The sequence below is a fragment of the Vipera ursinii genome (genome assembly GCF_947247035.1).
Source record: "Vipera ursinii genome assembly, chromosome: 2".
Taxonomy (NCBI): domain Eukaryota; kingdom Metazoa; phylum Chordata; class Lepidosauria; order Squamata; family Viperidae; genus Vipera; species Vipera ursinii.
Window position 1 is genome coordinate 226,732,456 of NC_139513.1, and position 18,590 is coordinate 226,751,045.

General features: G+C 39.5%; 1 protein-coding gene across 1 annotated transcript in view; it reads left to right on the top strand.

Moving 5' to 3' along the window:
* The window catches only part of TMC1 (transmembrane channel like 1), a gene marked incomplete at its 3' end in the record, with an annotated part of 123,874 nt that overhangs the window by 83,516 nt on the left and 21,768 nt on the right, over positions 1–18,590 (top strand). The window contains exons 4-12 of the mRNA XM_083351164.1: positions 1,430–1,524; positions 1,643–1,780; positions 3,206–3,296; positions 4,845–4,926; positions 6,107–6,213; positions 8,204–8,302; positions 14,812–14,954; positions 16,088–16,232; positions 18,139–18,333. Coding sequence (XP_083207290.1) covers positions 1,430–1,524; positions 1,643–1,780; positions 3,206–3,296; positions 4,845–4,926; positions 6,107–6,213; positions 8,204–8,302; positions 14,812–14,954; positions 16,088–16,232; positions 18,139–18,333 — 1,095 coding nt within the window. The remainder of the gene's footprint in view (positions 1–1,429; positions 1,525–1,642; positions 1,781–3,205; positions 3,297–4,844; positions 4,927–6,106; positions 6,214–8,203; positions 8,303–14,811; positions 14,955–16,087; positions 16,233–18,138; positions 18,334–18,590) is intronic.

Here is an 18,590-nt window from a genome sequence, read left to right on the forward strand (position 1 = left end):
AAATAGTGGAGAATATGTGTAGATCAATACTGTATTGTTGATGTTCTGCAGATGTTTCGTTACCAAGCTGGAAACATAATGAGTAGATAGAAAACTTAAATTTCCTGGCAGTATATACAGTATGTGGTAGCTTATTTACCAGCCTTGATTGGTTTATTGGTTTATTTTTTACTGGTTTCTGCCTATCTGGGTGTTGGTTAATAGATATAATGTGGTAAGGAATAATAGCATAAGTTTGTTCATTATCAAGATTTTAGTATGCTTCTGTTTGTGGGAAGGATAGCTTTTTGTCCTGGTATGTCTTGGACTTCTGCCTTTTAACTTCAGTATTTTAAGCTCTAGGTGCAATCAGGTAGACTTATGGACTATTGATGCATACGTGAAGGGTAGGGGATATGTGCCATCCAAATGTTGATGAACTGCAACTTCCAGAGCTCCCAACCAGCACCTCCAACGATGAGGGATGTTGGGAGCTATAGTTCAACTATATGAGGAAAGACATAGATTGAGCGTGACAGTATTAATACTGAATGCAGGTTCTTATGAATATTGTCTCCATTTGTTCTTAATTTTAATAGCTCATCTCTCTTTCTACATTTGCGTATGTTGGAAATACATTTTTCCTGAAATATTTTAGTAGAACATCTTTTTTCCTTAGTGTGACTCTGAGATATTAAGCCTGTTTTCCCCAATCTAAATCCCTCTCTATATATCTGAGGCTTCACTTTCTCAAATTTCCAGCCACGAAGGCCGTCCAAATTTAGCATAAAATAGGATGAAGAGAAGGAAGCATTTGCTATCACAGAGTTCCTTTTTTTCCTGGTATCCCTCAGATGAGCAACACTGCTCACAGATAAGAACTGACTCAGGCACGCCTATTAAAATTCAACCAGATTGAATTTTAGCAGGTATTGGTAAACGGGCTTTCGTTAATTTTTCAGGATGTTGCTTCAATTTCTTCACGATTGCTTAGTTTCTGTTTTGTTGCAAGGGAAGTTGCAAATATTGCAAGTGCGATTATTTTTTAAGAAAAGCAATATATGATAAATTTAGATTTAGATTTAGATTTTGTTAGATTTATATACCGCCCTTTCCCGAAGGACTCAGGTTTACAGGGCATTTTAAAATCATATCAATATAAGTACAAAGTTAAAAGAGAATTAAAAGATTAAATTATCTCTGAAAATAAAACCCCAGTTAAAATCCTCAGCCTGGGTCAGAGAGCTCAAAGAGCCAAGTCTTCAGGTCCCGGCGGAATGAGCATAGGTCAGGGGCAGTCCTGAGCTCCATGGGCAGCTGGTTCCAAAGGGTAGGCGCACCCACAGAAAAGGCCCTCTCCCTGGGTGTTATCTGCCGGCAATCTTTTACCAGTGGCACCCTGAGAATAAAATTAATAAAATTAATACATTTTATTCTCCCCAACCTTTAGGTGGGTTTCATCATCACTGTTTATTATCAGTATTCAAGACTTGCATCTGCTGATTCAGAATTTACACATTTGACCAATGGGAAATCTTTTACCATGTAATATATATAATATACAGCTGGTGATATTGAGCAATATAGAGCTACCTCCACCCCTCCTTATAAATGCTCAGAAAAGGTCTTGTCCTTATGGTTTGTGACTCTTTGTCCCCCAAAGCTCAGATTCTACTTCTGAAGAGGAAATGACAGAAGAGGAAGTGGCTAAGTTGAAAGAAGCTGTGGAAGAGAAAAAGAAGCTGATTTCCACTCTGCGAAACAAACCTTGGAATATGAAAAAGAAACTGAAAGTCTTGAAGTAGGGTCTTGATCTATGGAACAATTAATCTGTCGTTTGAATTGTGAATTTCATTTGTTTTTTATATTCTTCCTCCCATAGATCCGTGTTGCTTTTTTTATTCAGTACTTGATGGAAATCATAACATTTAAGATGTAGAAAGGGTAAAATGTAAGATGTAGATTCTCTTTTGAACCGAGCCTCCTTGTGACTCTACTTCTTGACAGCAATCTAGACCAGGGGTCTTCAAACTCTGCCCTTTTATGACTCATGGACTTCAACTCCCAGAAATCCTCAGCCAGCATGCCTGGCTGAGAAATTCTGGGAGTTGAAGTCCATGAGTCATAAAAGGGCCGAGTTTGAAGACCCATGATCTAGACAGTTCTGCTCTTCCTTGGAGATCTCCCAACCCAATATTAACCAGGCCTGACTCTGCTTAGTATCCAAATCTAAGCATGTTAAGACAATTGCTACCATTTGCTAAGACCAAATCAAGCTGCAGAAAAGGTGAACTAATATCTGCCTTAAATTATGTTCCAGTCGTACTCTTCAGGGTGCCACAGCTGAACACTGGCATTGTGAAAATCCAATATTTGTAAAAAAAGATGACTTGAAAAGCTGAAATTGATCAATATCAGTAGGACATTTCTCACTTGTGGGATTTGAACTGATGCCTGAATCCCTCTTGACCTGTTAATGAAAAGTTGGCCCACCTATTCAAAACTTCAGCGGTGACCTCTTGAGTTCAGTAATTCATTCTCACTGTAGCAACACTGAAACAGCCTCAGCACTGGACACCACATGCTTTGGGAGTTGTAACCCTACACTTGCAATGAATTATTAAGCCAAGCCTTTTAAGGACAATTATGCATGGGCTAATGAAACTTTGATGTAGCGTGTGTTGGTAATTAGATTAAAGTTCTTTTAATTTAATAAAGCTTTCATGGGCTAACTCATAGTGTTCATTATAGTCCATCGTGTGCTATTTAGAAGTTGCCCTGAACGCGTGTTCATGGAAAAACCATTTCCGTATTTCCAGTGTTTTTGACACTACCTCAAGTGGCTGAGATGACACTTGGCATTATTTAACATTTTGGTTCAATGGATTGTTCACAGAACTTCAATTTCAAATGTGACAAGTTGTTCAAGGAGCTTTATATACCTACAGCTCTAAGTACATACATGTCATAATGTGCCTGTCAGTAACTCTGTGTCAGGTATGTTTAACTGTAGAATCTTCGATGCTCTCTGAGCTTGGTTATTTGCTTGCAGACATTTCATAACCCAACTAGGCAACTTCATCATGGCGAGTGAGTGTGGGGTTTGCTCCCAGTTTATATACAGTAGCTTGCCCTGATTTCTACTGGTTTCAGCATGTTAACAAATAGGACAATGTTTTTATTTCTGCCATATCAATGTATCTCTTTCTTTTAAAAACTTGTTTAGAGATGCCCAGCGTTTTGTGGAAAAATTTGAAGGGGCTCTTGGTAAAGGCAAAGGAAAGAAGTTTTACGCATATAAAGTGATGATGATGAAAGTAAGCCTTATTTCTCCTTATTCCAACTCTGTGAAGTATCTCAATTGAAATAGCTTATTAGGCCCTTCTCCCCAGATACCTCTTCTAGACTATATGGCTCCATTTTCACTTCAATTGCATTCAGGATCAGACAAATACTGCAAAGCACCATCCTGGTTTTGTAATAAACTTTGAAGACATAGCTGTTCGCAATCTATAATATTGATGAAAAAGAAGAAATAAAGTAAAATAAAAATAACAAGGTATTTTTAATAAGTAAGTAAATAAAAATAAAGTAAAATAAATCAGATCAGCAAGTGCTTCTTGCAGATTTCAGGGTCTGAATAATGGTGTATTAAATTCTGATGATGTTTCAGTGAAGTCACACTGCAAACAGTCCAAAGAAGGACAGTGTGCAAAGTGTTAGGAACATCACTAACATTAAGTACCTCAACATGTATTTAGAACTGCAGTTTTAAGTACATTCATCCAGAGTAAATTAGCTAGGAATAAGAAAAGAAATGTTCACAGAATAAAGTGGATTAAGCTGTATAGATCAGTTCAACTGTTTTGATAGAGGCACAGATCTACCAGGCTTCAGGTGATAGCAATAGCACTTAGATTTATATACCGCTTCACAATGCGGCCCCTCTCTGAGCGGTTTACAAAGTCAGCATATTGCCCCCAACAATCTGGCTCCTTATTTTACCGACCTCAGAAGGATGGACAGCTGAGCCAATCTTGAGCCTCTCAGGACTGAACTCCTGGAGTGAGCAGTGAGTTAGCCTGGAGTACTTCGTTCTAACTACTTCTCTACCATGGCTCTAGGATGAAAGGTGTTGGTACTGAAAGGGCACAGAAACATTTTGCTTTAGGTGTCTTTCATAATATCTGAGAAATAGAAGTTTTAGATTACAGGTAGTCCTCGAGTTTCAACAGTTTGCTTAGTGACCATTCAAAGTTACAAAGGTACCGAAAAACGTGACTTATGACCATTTTTCATAGGCAACACCTTTCCAGCATTGCCATGGTGATGTGATCAAAATTCAGATTCTTGGCAACTGCTTCGTATTTGTGACCATTGCAGTCTGCCGAGGTCATGTGACCACCTTTTGCAACTTTCCCACAAGCAAAGTCAATGAAGAAGCCAGAGTCACTTAACAACTGGATTAATAACTTTGCAACTGCAGTGATTCACTTAACAAGGAAGGTTGTAAAATGGGGCAACACTCACTTGACAAATGTCTCGCTTAGCAATAGAAATTTTTTGGGCTCAATCGTGCTCGTAAGTCGAGGACTACCTGTACTCAGATAGGCTGATGCCATTTGTGCCACATGGCTAATTAATATAGCAGCTTGCTTTGGTGAGGTAACCAGGTTTCATTCTGAAAGAAACAGAAATATACAGAGGTATTAGAGACATCACTGCCAAAGCTATTCTGATAAATGGATTGTGTATGCATTATGGATATAGGAAGAGAGGTTTCAGACCTGTCATTTCCCCCCTCATTTCCTTTGCTTTTGATGTTATCCAAATGGGCTACAGTGCGGTGTGACCTTTCTTTTCAGAAATGGATGAAGTTTCAGCGTGATTTTGAGAATTTTAAAACAGCCTGCATACCGTGGGAAATGAAAATAAAAGAAATTGAAAGTAAGTGGCTGATGCCCTTCCCCTACTCGCCCATTTGGTAAAAATAAGTGGCACACTGCTGGGAGTCATACCTGGTGAAAGAAGAATTTAAGTTTTCCTGAAAATATTTGCAATATAGTCTCCTCCCTCAATATTTAAGGAGCTGTCTTGTAAAAAAAAATTCAGCCTGATACTCCATCTAGGTCAGTATTGCCTATGCTAATTGTCTGTACTGAAAAATACGCTGATTCCTACCTGTATTATCTTCTTCAGCTCCTGTTAAATATTTTTCCCTCTTTTCTTTTTAGTGCTTTTGAGGCACTTGACTCCTGACAATTGCCTGGGCAACTCTCTGTAGTTTTCTTGACAGGGTTTGCCATTGCCTGCTTTCTAGGGCTGAGAGAGAGCGGCTGGTCCAAGGCCACCCAGCTGGCTTTGTTTCTAAGATGGCACTAGAACTCACGGTCTCCTGGTTTCTAGAGTGGTGCCTTAACCATACACTAAACATCAAATCAGCCTCTCCCAAAGAACAACCTGCACCAAGGCTAATGCAAGCTGTGACATTTTGGCCTTACTCTTGTTCAGAAAGCATCCTTTTGAAATAATTTTGTGAAGGCTTCTTCTCAGAGACCCAGACTCTGGGATTTCATAGAATTAAGGAAAGGAACGATGCTTACAAGTTTAAAGAAAAGGATGAGGTGTATGTGGAAAACTCCATTAAACGGGAATGCAGGGACAGCAAAATAAAACAAACAAAATAAAAACACAACAACCCTGCCCTTCCATTTCTATGACTGTGGCTGAATAGTTTTGTGCTCACGAATAAACTTGTAGATTTATAATTGTATTCTAACCTTGTTCATCTTAGTTTCCTTACCAGTTAGATTAGTTCTAATGTTTACATTCTGCTGTTTAAAATTACTATTATTCCACAGTTTTTATTAAAAAAATATGCCTTCCTATACAGGATGCTGAAAACTACTTTTTTCCAAATCCCGCCCAATTTTTACCATATAAGCCTACCTTTGTATCCGTCTGTGGTTTTTTGTCATATCAAACAGTAATATATGATCATGGAAAAATGTTACTTGCTGATATATATCGATTTGTTAAACCCACTTCAACGTTTTATCAGGTTTTTCTCTTTTAAAAGACAAGGAAAGTTTGTCATTTTATCTGCCTTTGTCTGAATATGTCACAGGTCATTTTGGCTCTTCAGTTGCATCGTACTTCATATTTTTGCGATGGATGTATGGAATAAATATAGTTCTGTTCGGGCTGACCTTTGGTCTTGTCATGGTGCCTGAGGTGAGCACAGTTTCATTTCCATACTGTATGTACCTTGTTCTCAGATTTAAGTTATGTTAAGACTCTATGACAAACATGTCAAACACAAGGCCCGAGGGCCGGATCCGGCCCGCGAAGTGGTTCCATGTGGCCCACAAAGCCATCCTGGAAAGAGTGAGGGAACGGCCCCCACTGCCTTGGCCCTGGCCCAGAGACCCTTCTCCTGCCAGAGACCCTCAGATCTGTCCCACTCCTTCCCAGGCCCCCATAGGCACCCTTGATGCGAACGATGTAGAGCTGGCCATGCCCACCCTGTAGGCCATACACACTCTAGCCACGCCCACCCAGTAGGCCACACCCACCCAGTATGCCACGCCCACCTGGCCCCTTGAGGGCAACCGCAATGCTGATGCGGCCCTCAATGAAATTGAGTTTGACACCCCTGCTCTATGATGTTTTTGTTTAATTTTAGCACGGTAATATTTTTTATAGCAATTTTAACAGTGAGGAGCCTGTAAACCAACGAGGCTTAGTGGATAATGAGCTGGACCAGGATGAGCAAACCCGAAGTCTGATTCTCTCTTAGGCATGGAATGACCTTGACCCAGTTATTCCCTCTTAGCCCAAATCAGTATCTGTTATAAAATAAACTGGCTGGAAAACAAAGCTTCTCATCACATCATGGATTCATAAAGCTTCACTGTGAGAACTGGGCAAATACAATGCAAATGGATCTTGCAATTAAGCCAGACGGAATGTCAAGAAGAACAGCATTGTGGACCGTATGGTCATCTAGAATCTCTGACTTACAATTTCTATAAACTGATCTTTGGCTGTGTTAACTGAGACCAATGTCGCATTTGGAAGGCATACCCGATGTAAAGTGAAAAGTTCCCTTCATCTTCTTTTCACACAAATAACAGTGCTAGAACAATTCCTAGTTAACCAAAGGGGTTCCAGGTTTTCTGATATACATCTCCTATGAGTGAACTTTATAGATTTGTCCATGTGTTTGTTTTGTAGGACATGCTTTAAAAACCACAGCTGATTTATTTATTTATTGAACCTATATACTGCCCAACTCTAGGCAGTTTACTATTAGTAAAACACCAATATGAAACATTAAAACAATAAATAGTAACACTAGATTTGGTTTAAAATTGAGAAAGGTATGGAGGAAAGGAGCAGGATGCACATGGGAGGTGGTGGGTTTTTATCTTAGTCTATTGACCATCTCTAGAATGATACCCCCCCTTCTTGGTGCCCCAGGCCAGTTGGCAGAACCAGGTCTTCAAGCCCTTTCAGAAGACCGAATGTGTAGGTGTGATTCTTGCCTTGGGGGAAGGGGATGTGTGATGTTCCAGAGGGTGGGAGCTATGGTAGAACAGTCTCTTCTCCTGGATCCCACCAGCCAGAATTCCTTGACTGACAGGGTCTGTAGGATGGGCAAATGGGATGAGACATTTTCTCAGATAACCTGGACCCATGCCGTGAAGGTCTTTCAAGGGAAGAACCAATACCTTGAATTGGACCTAGAAGCAAACTGGTGCCTAGTGCAGTTTGTGGAACAGTGGTATAATATGGGCCCCTAAGAACTATCCTGTGTTCTGCACCAACCTCAACTCCCCAAAACTGGCAAAGGGTAGCCCCCTGTAGAGTGCATTATAATAGTCAAACAGTGAGATTATTGGGACTATTGGGATGTGTTCTAGGTAGAACTGTGATCATTTAAGGCTCAGATTCCTTGTCTCCTAAAACTCCTTGGCTAAAAAAGAGACGATGATAGCTCCTTTCTCCTTTCCCAATACAAAGCCAACAGTTCTAAAGTTTGTGAATATTTGAGATCTTATTGGTGAATGATTTTACACATTGAATTTCATGTTACATTCCCAATATGTGACATCCAATTTCCAACATAGTGGAATGATAAAAAAAATTGACCTCAATCACTGTTGGATTATTGATGTGAATACTGTACGATGGAAACCATCCCCCCTGTTTTTGCATGCAGGCATTGATGGGAAAGGCATATGGGTCTTTGCCTAGAAAAACTGTGCCAAGAGCAGAGGAAGCAAGTGCTATGAACTTTGCCACTTTGTGGGACTTCAGTGTAAGTAGACAATTTTACAAACATGTGGTACATTACGGCAATCCTCTCTAAACGAGGATTCTTATTATGTGGGATGACACTCAGTGTGCTCTTCTGGCCTATTGGCATGCTGACTATAATTTGGGAATTGTGTCCCAGCGTTTGGAGGATATTTGACTGGGAAAGATTAGGCAGTGTTGGTTTTATTGCCTTATGGAAAATATAAAACTGAAAGACTGGAAAATTTCTAAGGGTTGTTAATTCCATATATGATATTTAATTGAATTTAGCAAAAACATTCAAAATTGTTTTGGGAACAAGAATAAAGATGGTCACTAATTGGATTCAGTGGAACTTTCACATAACACAAAGTAAAAACCCAGGATTGATTTGTCACACTTTTCGTATAATGAAGATGGAAGATCTCTTGCTTCGTTTTATATTTATTAAGTTGATGTGCTATAAAATGGATTCTGGGGTGGTTTCTTTGTAAAATGCTCCAGGACAAATGCATGATGTTGGCAAACTCTTTAGGAGATTTGCTTCAGGAACAAAATTATTCTGCTGTATTAGTTTGGCCCTTTCTGCCTGTAAGTCTGAAAAGTGACAGTTACAAGGAAAGTAAGTGAGGAGAGGAAAAAGCCTCAGCTTCTAATCATGTATTGCACTCCCATCTTTTCACTCTTAGCAAGTAACTCCTTGGGATTAACAGTAAGCTACTTATTAGAGTGTCCAAAATAATGTGATGCAACAGTGCTGAAGGAAGCAGTTGTGTATGGGAGATGTACAATTCTTGTCCATCCTTTAGTAAATATTTGCTACAGCCTGCCCTCTTTGAAAACCAGCATGTGGTCAGTAGCCAAGCTAAGCCTCTGATTCTGTAGGCAGCTCCCCACCCTTGTGCTTTGCCATCAGAATTAAAAATTGCAACACCTTCCAATTCAGGGGCCTTCAAACTTGGCCCTTCAAGTCCACAAGTCAATAAAAGAGACAAGTTTGAAGACCCCAGTTCCAAGCAATCAAGTATTTACAAGGCTTGAAAATGACCCCAGCAACTCAAACGGGACATCAGTCCACTCCACATTAGTTTTTCTGAGGGATTGGTATGTGAGATATATATACGTTGTTTTCTGTAAAACTGAGATACTGATTTCAATCAATTTGAAAGTCATATATTACATTGTGGAGCTTGAGGGATTCCTCCAGGCTAAATTCAGAAATCCTGGTATTAACCTTCAGAGGGATCTATTTATCCATCAACCATACAGAGTTGTCATTAAAAAAAAGAGCATCTTTTTAAAAATGCTGATTCATGAATCGTTGAAAGACACTGGAGAGATATTATAAATTTGTTTGATATATATTTTTGTCACTTTTAATTTGCTTCTTTTATTCCCTTTTTCTATTAGTTTGCATTTTAAGGTTTGATGTTGGAATGAGGTTGGAATTTAATAAAGTTATTATGTATTTAAAAAGAAAACTGATGGAGAGAAAGAAAGTGTAATCAGCAGGTGCTTCTCACAAGCACGAAATAGCAACATGAACTTTACATTAAATATATGTGGTGTCCCATGTCATGAAATCATGAAGTTGTGAGAGTCAGATAAAGTAGTGGTGAAGATGCTGACCTAGAAACTAGGAGACTGTAAGTTCTAATCCTGATTTAGGCATGAAAGCCAACTAACTTTGGGCCAATCACTCTCTCCCAGCCCGACCCACCTCACAGGTTGTTGTTATGAGGAAAACCGGAGGAGGAAGGGATATCGCATATATTTGCCACCTTGAGTTGACGAAATTATATTAAAAATATGGGATAAAAACTGATAAAATAATAAAGAATATATCCAGGGGAAAAAAACCCCCAGGAAGGATACTAGATTTGTGCTGAAAAAAATACAGATATTCAATAAATATAGTAAAGAGATGCGTGTTCTCTCTGCTGCCCGATAGGAGCCATTTGGGGTTTTGTGGGCCAGACGTGGTGGAGAACATGCAGAGAAATGACCCTACTGTAAAATATATCCATGATACTATTGTTGCATTTATACAAATCTGCCCCTGCTTTATCATGCTGTGTGAATTGCATGTCCATTGCATTATGACAATCCGAATTATAACTCGGGTACAGCATGCTGTGTAAACATCACTATTGAGTGAACCATGGCTATAGGTAATTCGTGCACCCTTGCGTACTCTATTTTATGTTCCTGGCCAAGACAGAACAAGGACTTAGATGAGCTCACAATGATTTGACTTTTTAAGAGCATAGCTTAGATGTGCCCTATCTGGGCTACAAAAATCTGGATGGCCCCTCCAGAGCCCCTAGGGTTCATCTGATGTTTTGCAACAAAATCTACTAATCATAGCCTACCTGCTAAAATGTTGAGTGGCTTGTCAACCAGACACAGATGGAAGAGTGGAAATGTTGGTGGCTGCTGCCACCCAGTGTCATAGATTTCTGCTTTTTTCCTGTCCCTCAAACACTTTGGAAAAAAAATATCTCATGTAGGAAACCAATGAGAAAGCAGAACAAAATTGTGCTGCTTGTTGAAAAAGTGACAAGGAATTTGTATTTATCTCCACTGCTGACTCACAATCACTGCCTACAAACAATGGTGGCCAGGCTCACATATTCTTCTAAGCCAAACCATACATCTACATTATAGTTTTAGAACAATCCAGCCATAGTTTTTCAATGTTAATTCGTAAGCTCATTAGGTTGCCCAACTCTCCAGCAACTCTGAGTGACATACAATAAAATAATCACACAAGAAAAATTTACAGTAGCGTTACGTTTGCATTTTACTGCAACCTAGTGGAACTAATGTTTTTTTGTTTATCTGTAATAATTTAAAACACAGTGCATGCATAGATTAACACTGTGTTTAGATCATTCCAGGGAAGGGAGACTGATGCTATTGTATTATTGTTTATAATCTCAGATGCATTTTATTGGTGTGCACCTAGATATGCATCAATAAAATAGAGAGAAATGAAAAAGAGAGGCAAAATATGGAAACTCTGGAGTTGCAATGCAACATTTTTAGTTAATCTGGGAATTAGAAGAAGTGGGGACCAGAGCAGAGCGAAGCAGTGGAACAGAAACAGGACTTTTTTCTTCATGCATAAAAATGCAGAGCCAATGTAAAACTCAAGAAGCTGTGTTGTTCAGGCAAGTCTGTCACTGATTATGTCTTCATGTTGGTGTTAACAACAACATAGGTAATTTTTCCCCCCATGATGATCTGTCCCTAACCTGACCTTTCTTGCAATGGTGCATCCATCACCACTGCAATTGAGTTCCTGCACCTTGTTGTTGGTTGATCTCTTTTTTCCCATCATTCCCAGCCTTCCCCCCCCCCGAGAGCTTGGTTTTATCTATGCAGCCAAATAACACTGGAATATTGCAAACAGGAGCCGTCAGCAATATTGTAATTTTTTTACATATTTTTCATGTAAAACCCATAGTCCGTGTCCACTTTGCCACATCTGTTCCCTCCAGAGGAAAAGATTTGCATCAAAATTAGCTAATTTCATAATGAGCAGAGATTAATTGTAGGCAAACACCAGCAGGGTTATTGGCATGGAATCATGGCTTAAAATTGAAACTATTATCCACAGAAGCAGAATGAAAGGCTCTTTGCATACGTCCTTTTATCTATATTGTTGCATCAACAACTGCTGCCACGTATTGCTTCTCAATAACAGTAGGAATTAAAAATGCTCTGTCACATGGTGTGATCAGGGTTGTTTCACACTGGAAAAGTGTAGGGAAGTAGGAAACTATGTAAGGATGAAAACAGTAAAATCATTTAAATGAGTTTAAATAAGGAACAGAAGATGACATTGCCTGAAACCCAGTTCAATGTCCTTCAGGCACCTTCAAAATGTTGGAGACACAAAGATTTGACTGGTGACAGATTTCATTCATTCATTTATCATACTTGTATGGAAACAAAAAAAAAAGGGATCTCACTCGACATTGCCAAGGCCTGGGTGAACAGCTCTTCTAAATAACATCAGAGTCAGGCCCATCTTGATCTCCAGGGCAACCTCATTCCACAGTGTAGGCATGATACAAAGAAGGCATGCTTCCAGGGCCTGATATATGACCTTTTTAAATTAGCAATAGCAATAGCACTTAGCACTTAGACTTATATACCGCTTCATAGTGCTTTACAGCACTCTCTAAGTGGCTTATAGAGGCAGCATATTGCCTCCAACAATCTGGTCCTCATTTTACCGACTTCGAAAGGATGAAGTCAACCTTGAGCTGGTCAGGATTGAACTCCTAGCAGTGGGCAAAGTCAGCCTGCTTGTCAGAAGGTTGCAAAAGTTGATCACGTGACCTGGGACGCTGCAACTGTCAGAAATATGAACCAATTGCCAAGCATTCAAATTTTGATCCTGTGACCACAGGCATGCTGCAACAGTTGTAAGTATGAAAAACCATCATAAGTTACTTTTTTTTAGTGCCACTGTAATTTCAAATGGTCACTAAATGAACTGCTGTAAGTTGAGGACTACCTGTAAGTGCTTCCTATGTGGCCATTGTAGTGGGAATTCTCATGCTAGCAATTTTCTGCAACCAAACTGATACTGGCCATCTCTTGGTTCTGTAATTCCCCCAATTAAAGCAATGTCTCCTCTGCATTTGATAAAAGAAGTTGATAACCACACTAAAAGTCAATTAATATGTACTTGCTCTGTATTAATATTTCATTTTTTTATCATGGAAATGATTGCAAATGAGGCTTAGCAGGTTTGGGGCATGAATCACCTTAAATAGCTCAATATACCAAATTCGTAGTTAACTAAATGAAAGTGAAGGATTTTTACAGGTTAATCTACTTTTTTTTTTAAGAAATAATAGGAGAAAAAATAATAAAGGACAAGAAAAGAGCGTTGATGAAGATCACTTGCAAAGGTTTTGTTCCTCTCTTCATTACCCCATCCCACTGAAGTCCTACACTGGGGTACCCAACCTTGGTAATTTTAATTCCCTAGCATGGCTGGGGAATTCTTGCAAGTCCACAGTTCTTAAAACTGACAAGGTAGGACATCCCTGTCCTAGACAGAAGCAGCATATGAGAACAAACTCTGTTCTATTTATTAGGGCTGTGGTGCCGAACCTATGGCACGGGTGCCACAGGTGGCACGCCGAGCCCTCTCTGTGGGCATGTGCGTAGTTGCCCCAGCCCTAGGCCTTCAGCTGGGCTTTATAAAACCACCACCGCCACCATGTGCAAAAAAAAAATGGTTCAATCAATCAATTTCAACTTCTCACGGGAAAAAGAAGTTCTTGCAAAGTTGGAATTGATTGACTGAACTTTTTAGTCCCACCCAGGCTGCCTTTACCACTGCAGCCATGCCCACCCAAATGGCCACGCCCACCCAGCACCCGATGATACATAAGTGGGTTTTGGGTTGCAGTTTGGGCACTCGGACTCTTAAAGGTTCGCCATCATTGTACAGTATTAGGGCCACCTTCAAGCTCTACAGCAGCTTGACTTTATCCAGGAGTGATCACACACTGCAACCAATATTAGCTATAATGAAAACATTTGGCAGAAAATCTCTTTATTATGTCAGGGATTGTAACCCTTGAGTGGACACTTACCCTTTTAATTTGGAAAACATCTGCGATCTCACTGCAGAAGGTTATTTCTTTATTCCCATGATGATTTTGCTTTAATATGCCTATTTTTAATTGCTTTCCTATTATATTCCAAAATGCCGGGTTTGATTTATAGAGGCCTTGGTTTTGACATACTTTGTGAGTTCCTTTTTCCTTTGTCACAATATTTAAGCCCAATCAAAGCTCTCAGCTCAAGGGAGCTCCCTTGTGTGCCTGTGTAATAGAATGGACCCAAGAGGATATTTTCAGTTTTTTATAGATAGCATAATTTCCATTTAGATAAGAGGTCATTGTAGGTAGAAGAGAGTTAATGGACCAGGATGGCTACAAAGGTTTTTTAAAGTTTCCGATTCTAAGTTATTTACAGAATTAGCTACAGTAGGTGAGTCATGTCATGCAATAAATATTTGGTTCCAGCTCTGAAGCTATTATTTTGCACATGGCTCGGACTGGGTATTGATTCAGAATAACATAGTTGAAAGGGACCTTGGAGGCTTTCTAGTCCAGCCCCCTGCTTAGGCAGGAAATCCTATACCATGTTACCCAATCTCTTCTTAAAAACCTCCAAGTACGGAGCACCCGCAACTTCTGAAGGAAAGTCATTCCACTGATTAATTGTTCACTGTCAGGATATTTCTTCTTGTTTCTAGGCTGGTTCTCTCCTTAAATAGTTTCCATCCATTGCTTCTTGTCCTGCCTTCAGGTTCCTTTAGGACTGCATCTCCCAAAGTATTCCAAGGTTTAGTAGCATTGGAAATTGTAGTCCTGACACTTCTGGATGATACCAGATTGAGATGTGGTGATTAAAAAAGCAAATTAAATCACGCTAAGCTAAAATCTGCCCATGTCTGATGAAATATATTTTTCTGAACTCTTGTCATTAATTTTTCAGGGCTTTGCACAATATTCTGTGCTTTTCTACGGCTATTACAACAATCAGAGAACAGTTGGGTGGCTGAAATTCCGAATGCCTCTTTCATATTTCTTGGTTGGTGTTGGGACCATTGCTTATAGTTTCATGGTTGTCATCCGCACGTAAGTTTCTAGTAATTCAAGAGGATTAAAAACAGGTAATTAACGATTAATTGGGTTATTATGTTACATTTATATCCTGTTTTGGGGTCCCAGGCAACAAACACTTTTTTAAAATCCCATTCTATTGTGGCTTCATAATAATCCTAGGAAGCTAGGTAGATTGAGACATGACTATTTCCAAAGCCATAAAGTGAGATAAGTAGGAATGGGACATTCTAAATATTGCTCATCTAACTTGCAGTGCCTTCCTATGGTTTTGTTCCAACTCAATGTTATCTAAATTTCTTTCCCCATATCCTCTAGCCCCCCCACCCCCGTTAAGGTAATCTGTGAAAATCTGTTTGTAGTTATCTCTGCTTTGTTGAATATTGACTAGAAACTGAATGTTTGAATTGAAGGTTTATAATGCCCTGCTTGCTAAATTTCTTTGCATAGGATCATAGAGTATTTCAGTCTAGAGCTGTAGCATTCAGAGAAAAATGGAATCTCCCGGTGCCAAGTCTAAGGGTTACATACCTCGTTCTGTTCAATATCTATTGCTTACTTGATTAAAGTATAAAAACAAGTTCACACACAAATTATCTATTTTTTAAAAAAAAACTGTTATAAACATTAACCACATTTCTTTGTGTGCCTGAGAAGTTTTTTTCCCTATAGATTCCTCACAGGAAAGGATTGCTAAGTAACTGCTACTTAGTATTTTTATTAAAAAAAGAAAACCTTAGGGCACAATCTCTAGGGCATAACAAGAAGAAATTCCCCTGAATTAGCATGTAACACGTAATCTATACATGTTAACTTTCCATATAGCCACAAGGTAATCTTGATCTATATTTAGAGAAACTTGAAAGTAAATCCTCTTACATTCTTCAGCTTGTTGATAAGTTCATCAAACACAGTAAAACAATGGAAAGATTTGTGTGCTTCGTGTTTGCTTATTTTTCTGTTTTTCCATGAACAGATCAGAAAACAAAGGATAGTCAGGAAAAGAGCTGAGAAGACATCTACCTAAATCTCTCTATAGTAGAAATCAGTTAACATGTAATCACAGGGTTGGAAAGAGATATTTAGATCATTTTTTTCCTTGAAAAAAGAAATCATTTAAGCCACATTTCTGTTTTTGATCATTTCAGAATGGCAAAGAATGCACATAACGATGGTGGAGGAGATGATACAAGTTTTAACTTCAGCTGGAAAATGTTCACCAGCTGGGATTATTTGATTGGCAATCCTGAAACAGCAGATAATAAATTTGCATCAATAACTACTAGCTTTAAGGTAATCTTTGCTCACCATTTGTTCAGACTAATAAGTAGGAATAGTGGAATTTTACTGACAAGAGTGATATTACCCTATTATTGTATATATTACTATACATCAGGGGTGTCAAACTCAATTTCATTGAGGGCCGCATCAGCATTGCGGTTGCCCTCAGGGGGCCGGGTGGGTATGGCCAGGGTGGGCATGGCCTACTGGGTGGGCGTGGCTAGAGTGCATATGGCCTACTGGGTGGGCATGGCCAGTTCTACATCGTTCGCATCAAGAGTGCCTATGGGGGCCTGGGCAGGAGTGGGACAGATCTGAGGGTCTCTGGCAGGAGGAGGGTCTCTGGGCCAGGGCCAAAGCAGTGGGGGCCGTTCCCTCACTGTTTCCAGGATGGCTTCGCGGGCCACATGAAACCACTTCGCGGGCTGGATTTGGCCCCCGGGCCTTGTGTTTGACATGTCTGCTATACATATTACTGTGAAATCAATACCAAATCAGTCAGTAAGAAGGCCATCTTATAATATAGGTAATTGTGTTACTGACAACATGTAGAAATTCAGTTGGCACAATACAGGGAATCATCCTGTTTATTTGTTGCTTCCCCTCTGCAGGACCATATAACCACTTAGTGAAGGAAGAAGGCTTATGCACTAATTATTAACCTGCTGAGCACGTATGGAAGCAGATATATCCAGATGTAAACCTTTTTCCCTTATCATTTTATCTGAAATGTAAGATTCATTTTCACAGTAACATTAAGCATGTAATTTTAGAAACAGAGAATGCTATATGCATCTACCAGAAACATTCAGATTCTCCACTTCTTGTCTATGAAATCCAGAAAAAAAAACCCTAAACCAACCCACTTAATTGCCATTGCATATTGACCCAAATCCAAACAGACCCAAATCCAGTCCATAATGTGTTGGATTTGGGTCAATATGCAATAGCAACAAGGGAACTGGTTTAGATTTTTTTGGAAGTCATGGACAAAAAAGTAGATTTTTTGACTATTTCTAGCAGACCCATGTAGCATTCTCTGTTTGCAATATTATGTGGTTAATGTTACTGTATCAGGGATGCGGTGGCTCAGTGGGTTAGGACGCTGAGCTTGTCGATCAGAAGGTCGAATCCTGAGTACCGTGTAGCAGATTGAGCGCCTGTTACTCGTCCCAGCTTCTGCCAACCTAGCAGTTCGAAAGAACGTAAAAATGCAACTAGAAAAATAGGGACCACTACGGTGGGAAGGTAACAGCGTTCCGTGTGCCTTTGGCATCTAGTCATGCCGGCCACATGACCACGGAGACGTCCTCGGACAAGTGCTGGCTCTTCAGCTTTGAAACGGAGATGAGCACCGGCCCCTAGAGTTGGAAACGACTAGCACGTGTGTGCGGGGGAACCTTTACCTTTACCTAATGTTACTGTGGAAATGAGTTTTACACGTTTGGCCCTACCTGAAGGGTTTCTGACCTAAATCTTAGCCAAACCTCTCATATAAAATGATACGGTGCAGGGGTTTAGATCTACATAAATGTGCCTGCATACATGCTCAGCAGGTTAGTAATTAGTGCATAAGCCTTCTAGTTATTCATTCACAAACTAGTTATATAGTCCTGTGAATTAGTTTTAATATTTGAATTCCCTTGTATGTTGTTATATCCATTCATAGCATTAGAGTGAATATTTACTTTCATGAATGTTTGAAAATGTCCATGCTTTTTAATTTGTACTTTGTAGCATCTTTTAATAATAATTGTGCAACATACAGGGCATTAATAAACTTAAATGTACAGGGGCTCTAGTGAAGAGCAAAAGACATATTCTGTCTGTAAGATTTTTTTTTTGGCTGGCATCTTGATTCTTCCCAGTTTGCTTACTTATATATATATATATATTTTAATGTGTCAAATAAGCACAGGAAGCCATTGTGGAGGAGCAAGAGAGTCGGAAAGAAGAGAACATCCACCTGACTCGATTCCTGAGGGTTCTGGCTAATTTCTTTGCTTTGTGCACTCTGGCTGGGAGTGGTTACCTTATTTACTTCGTTGTGAGAAGATCCCAGAAATTTGCCTTGGAAGGCCTTGACAACTATGGATGGTGGGAGAGGAACGAAGTGCGTCCCAGCACGCTTTATTTTCCAAAACAGATGTGATTTTTAGGAGCTAGCTAAAATTACACAGAGAAAAATAAATACAGGCAGTCCTCAATTTAGAACAGTTTGTTTAGTGACTGTTCAAAGTTACAATGGCACTGAGGAAAGTGCCTTAATGACTATTTTTCACACGTATAACCATTGCAGCATCCCTGTCATCACATGATCAAAGTTCAGATGCTTGACAACCGACTCATATTTATGATGGTTACGGTGTC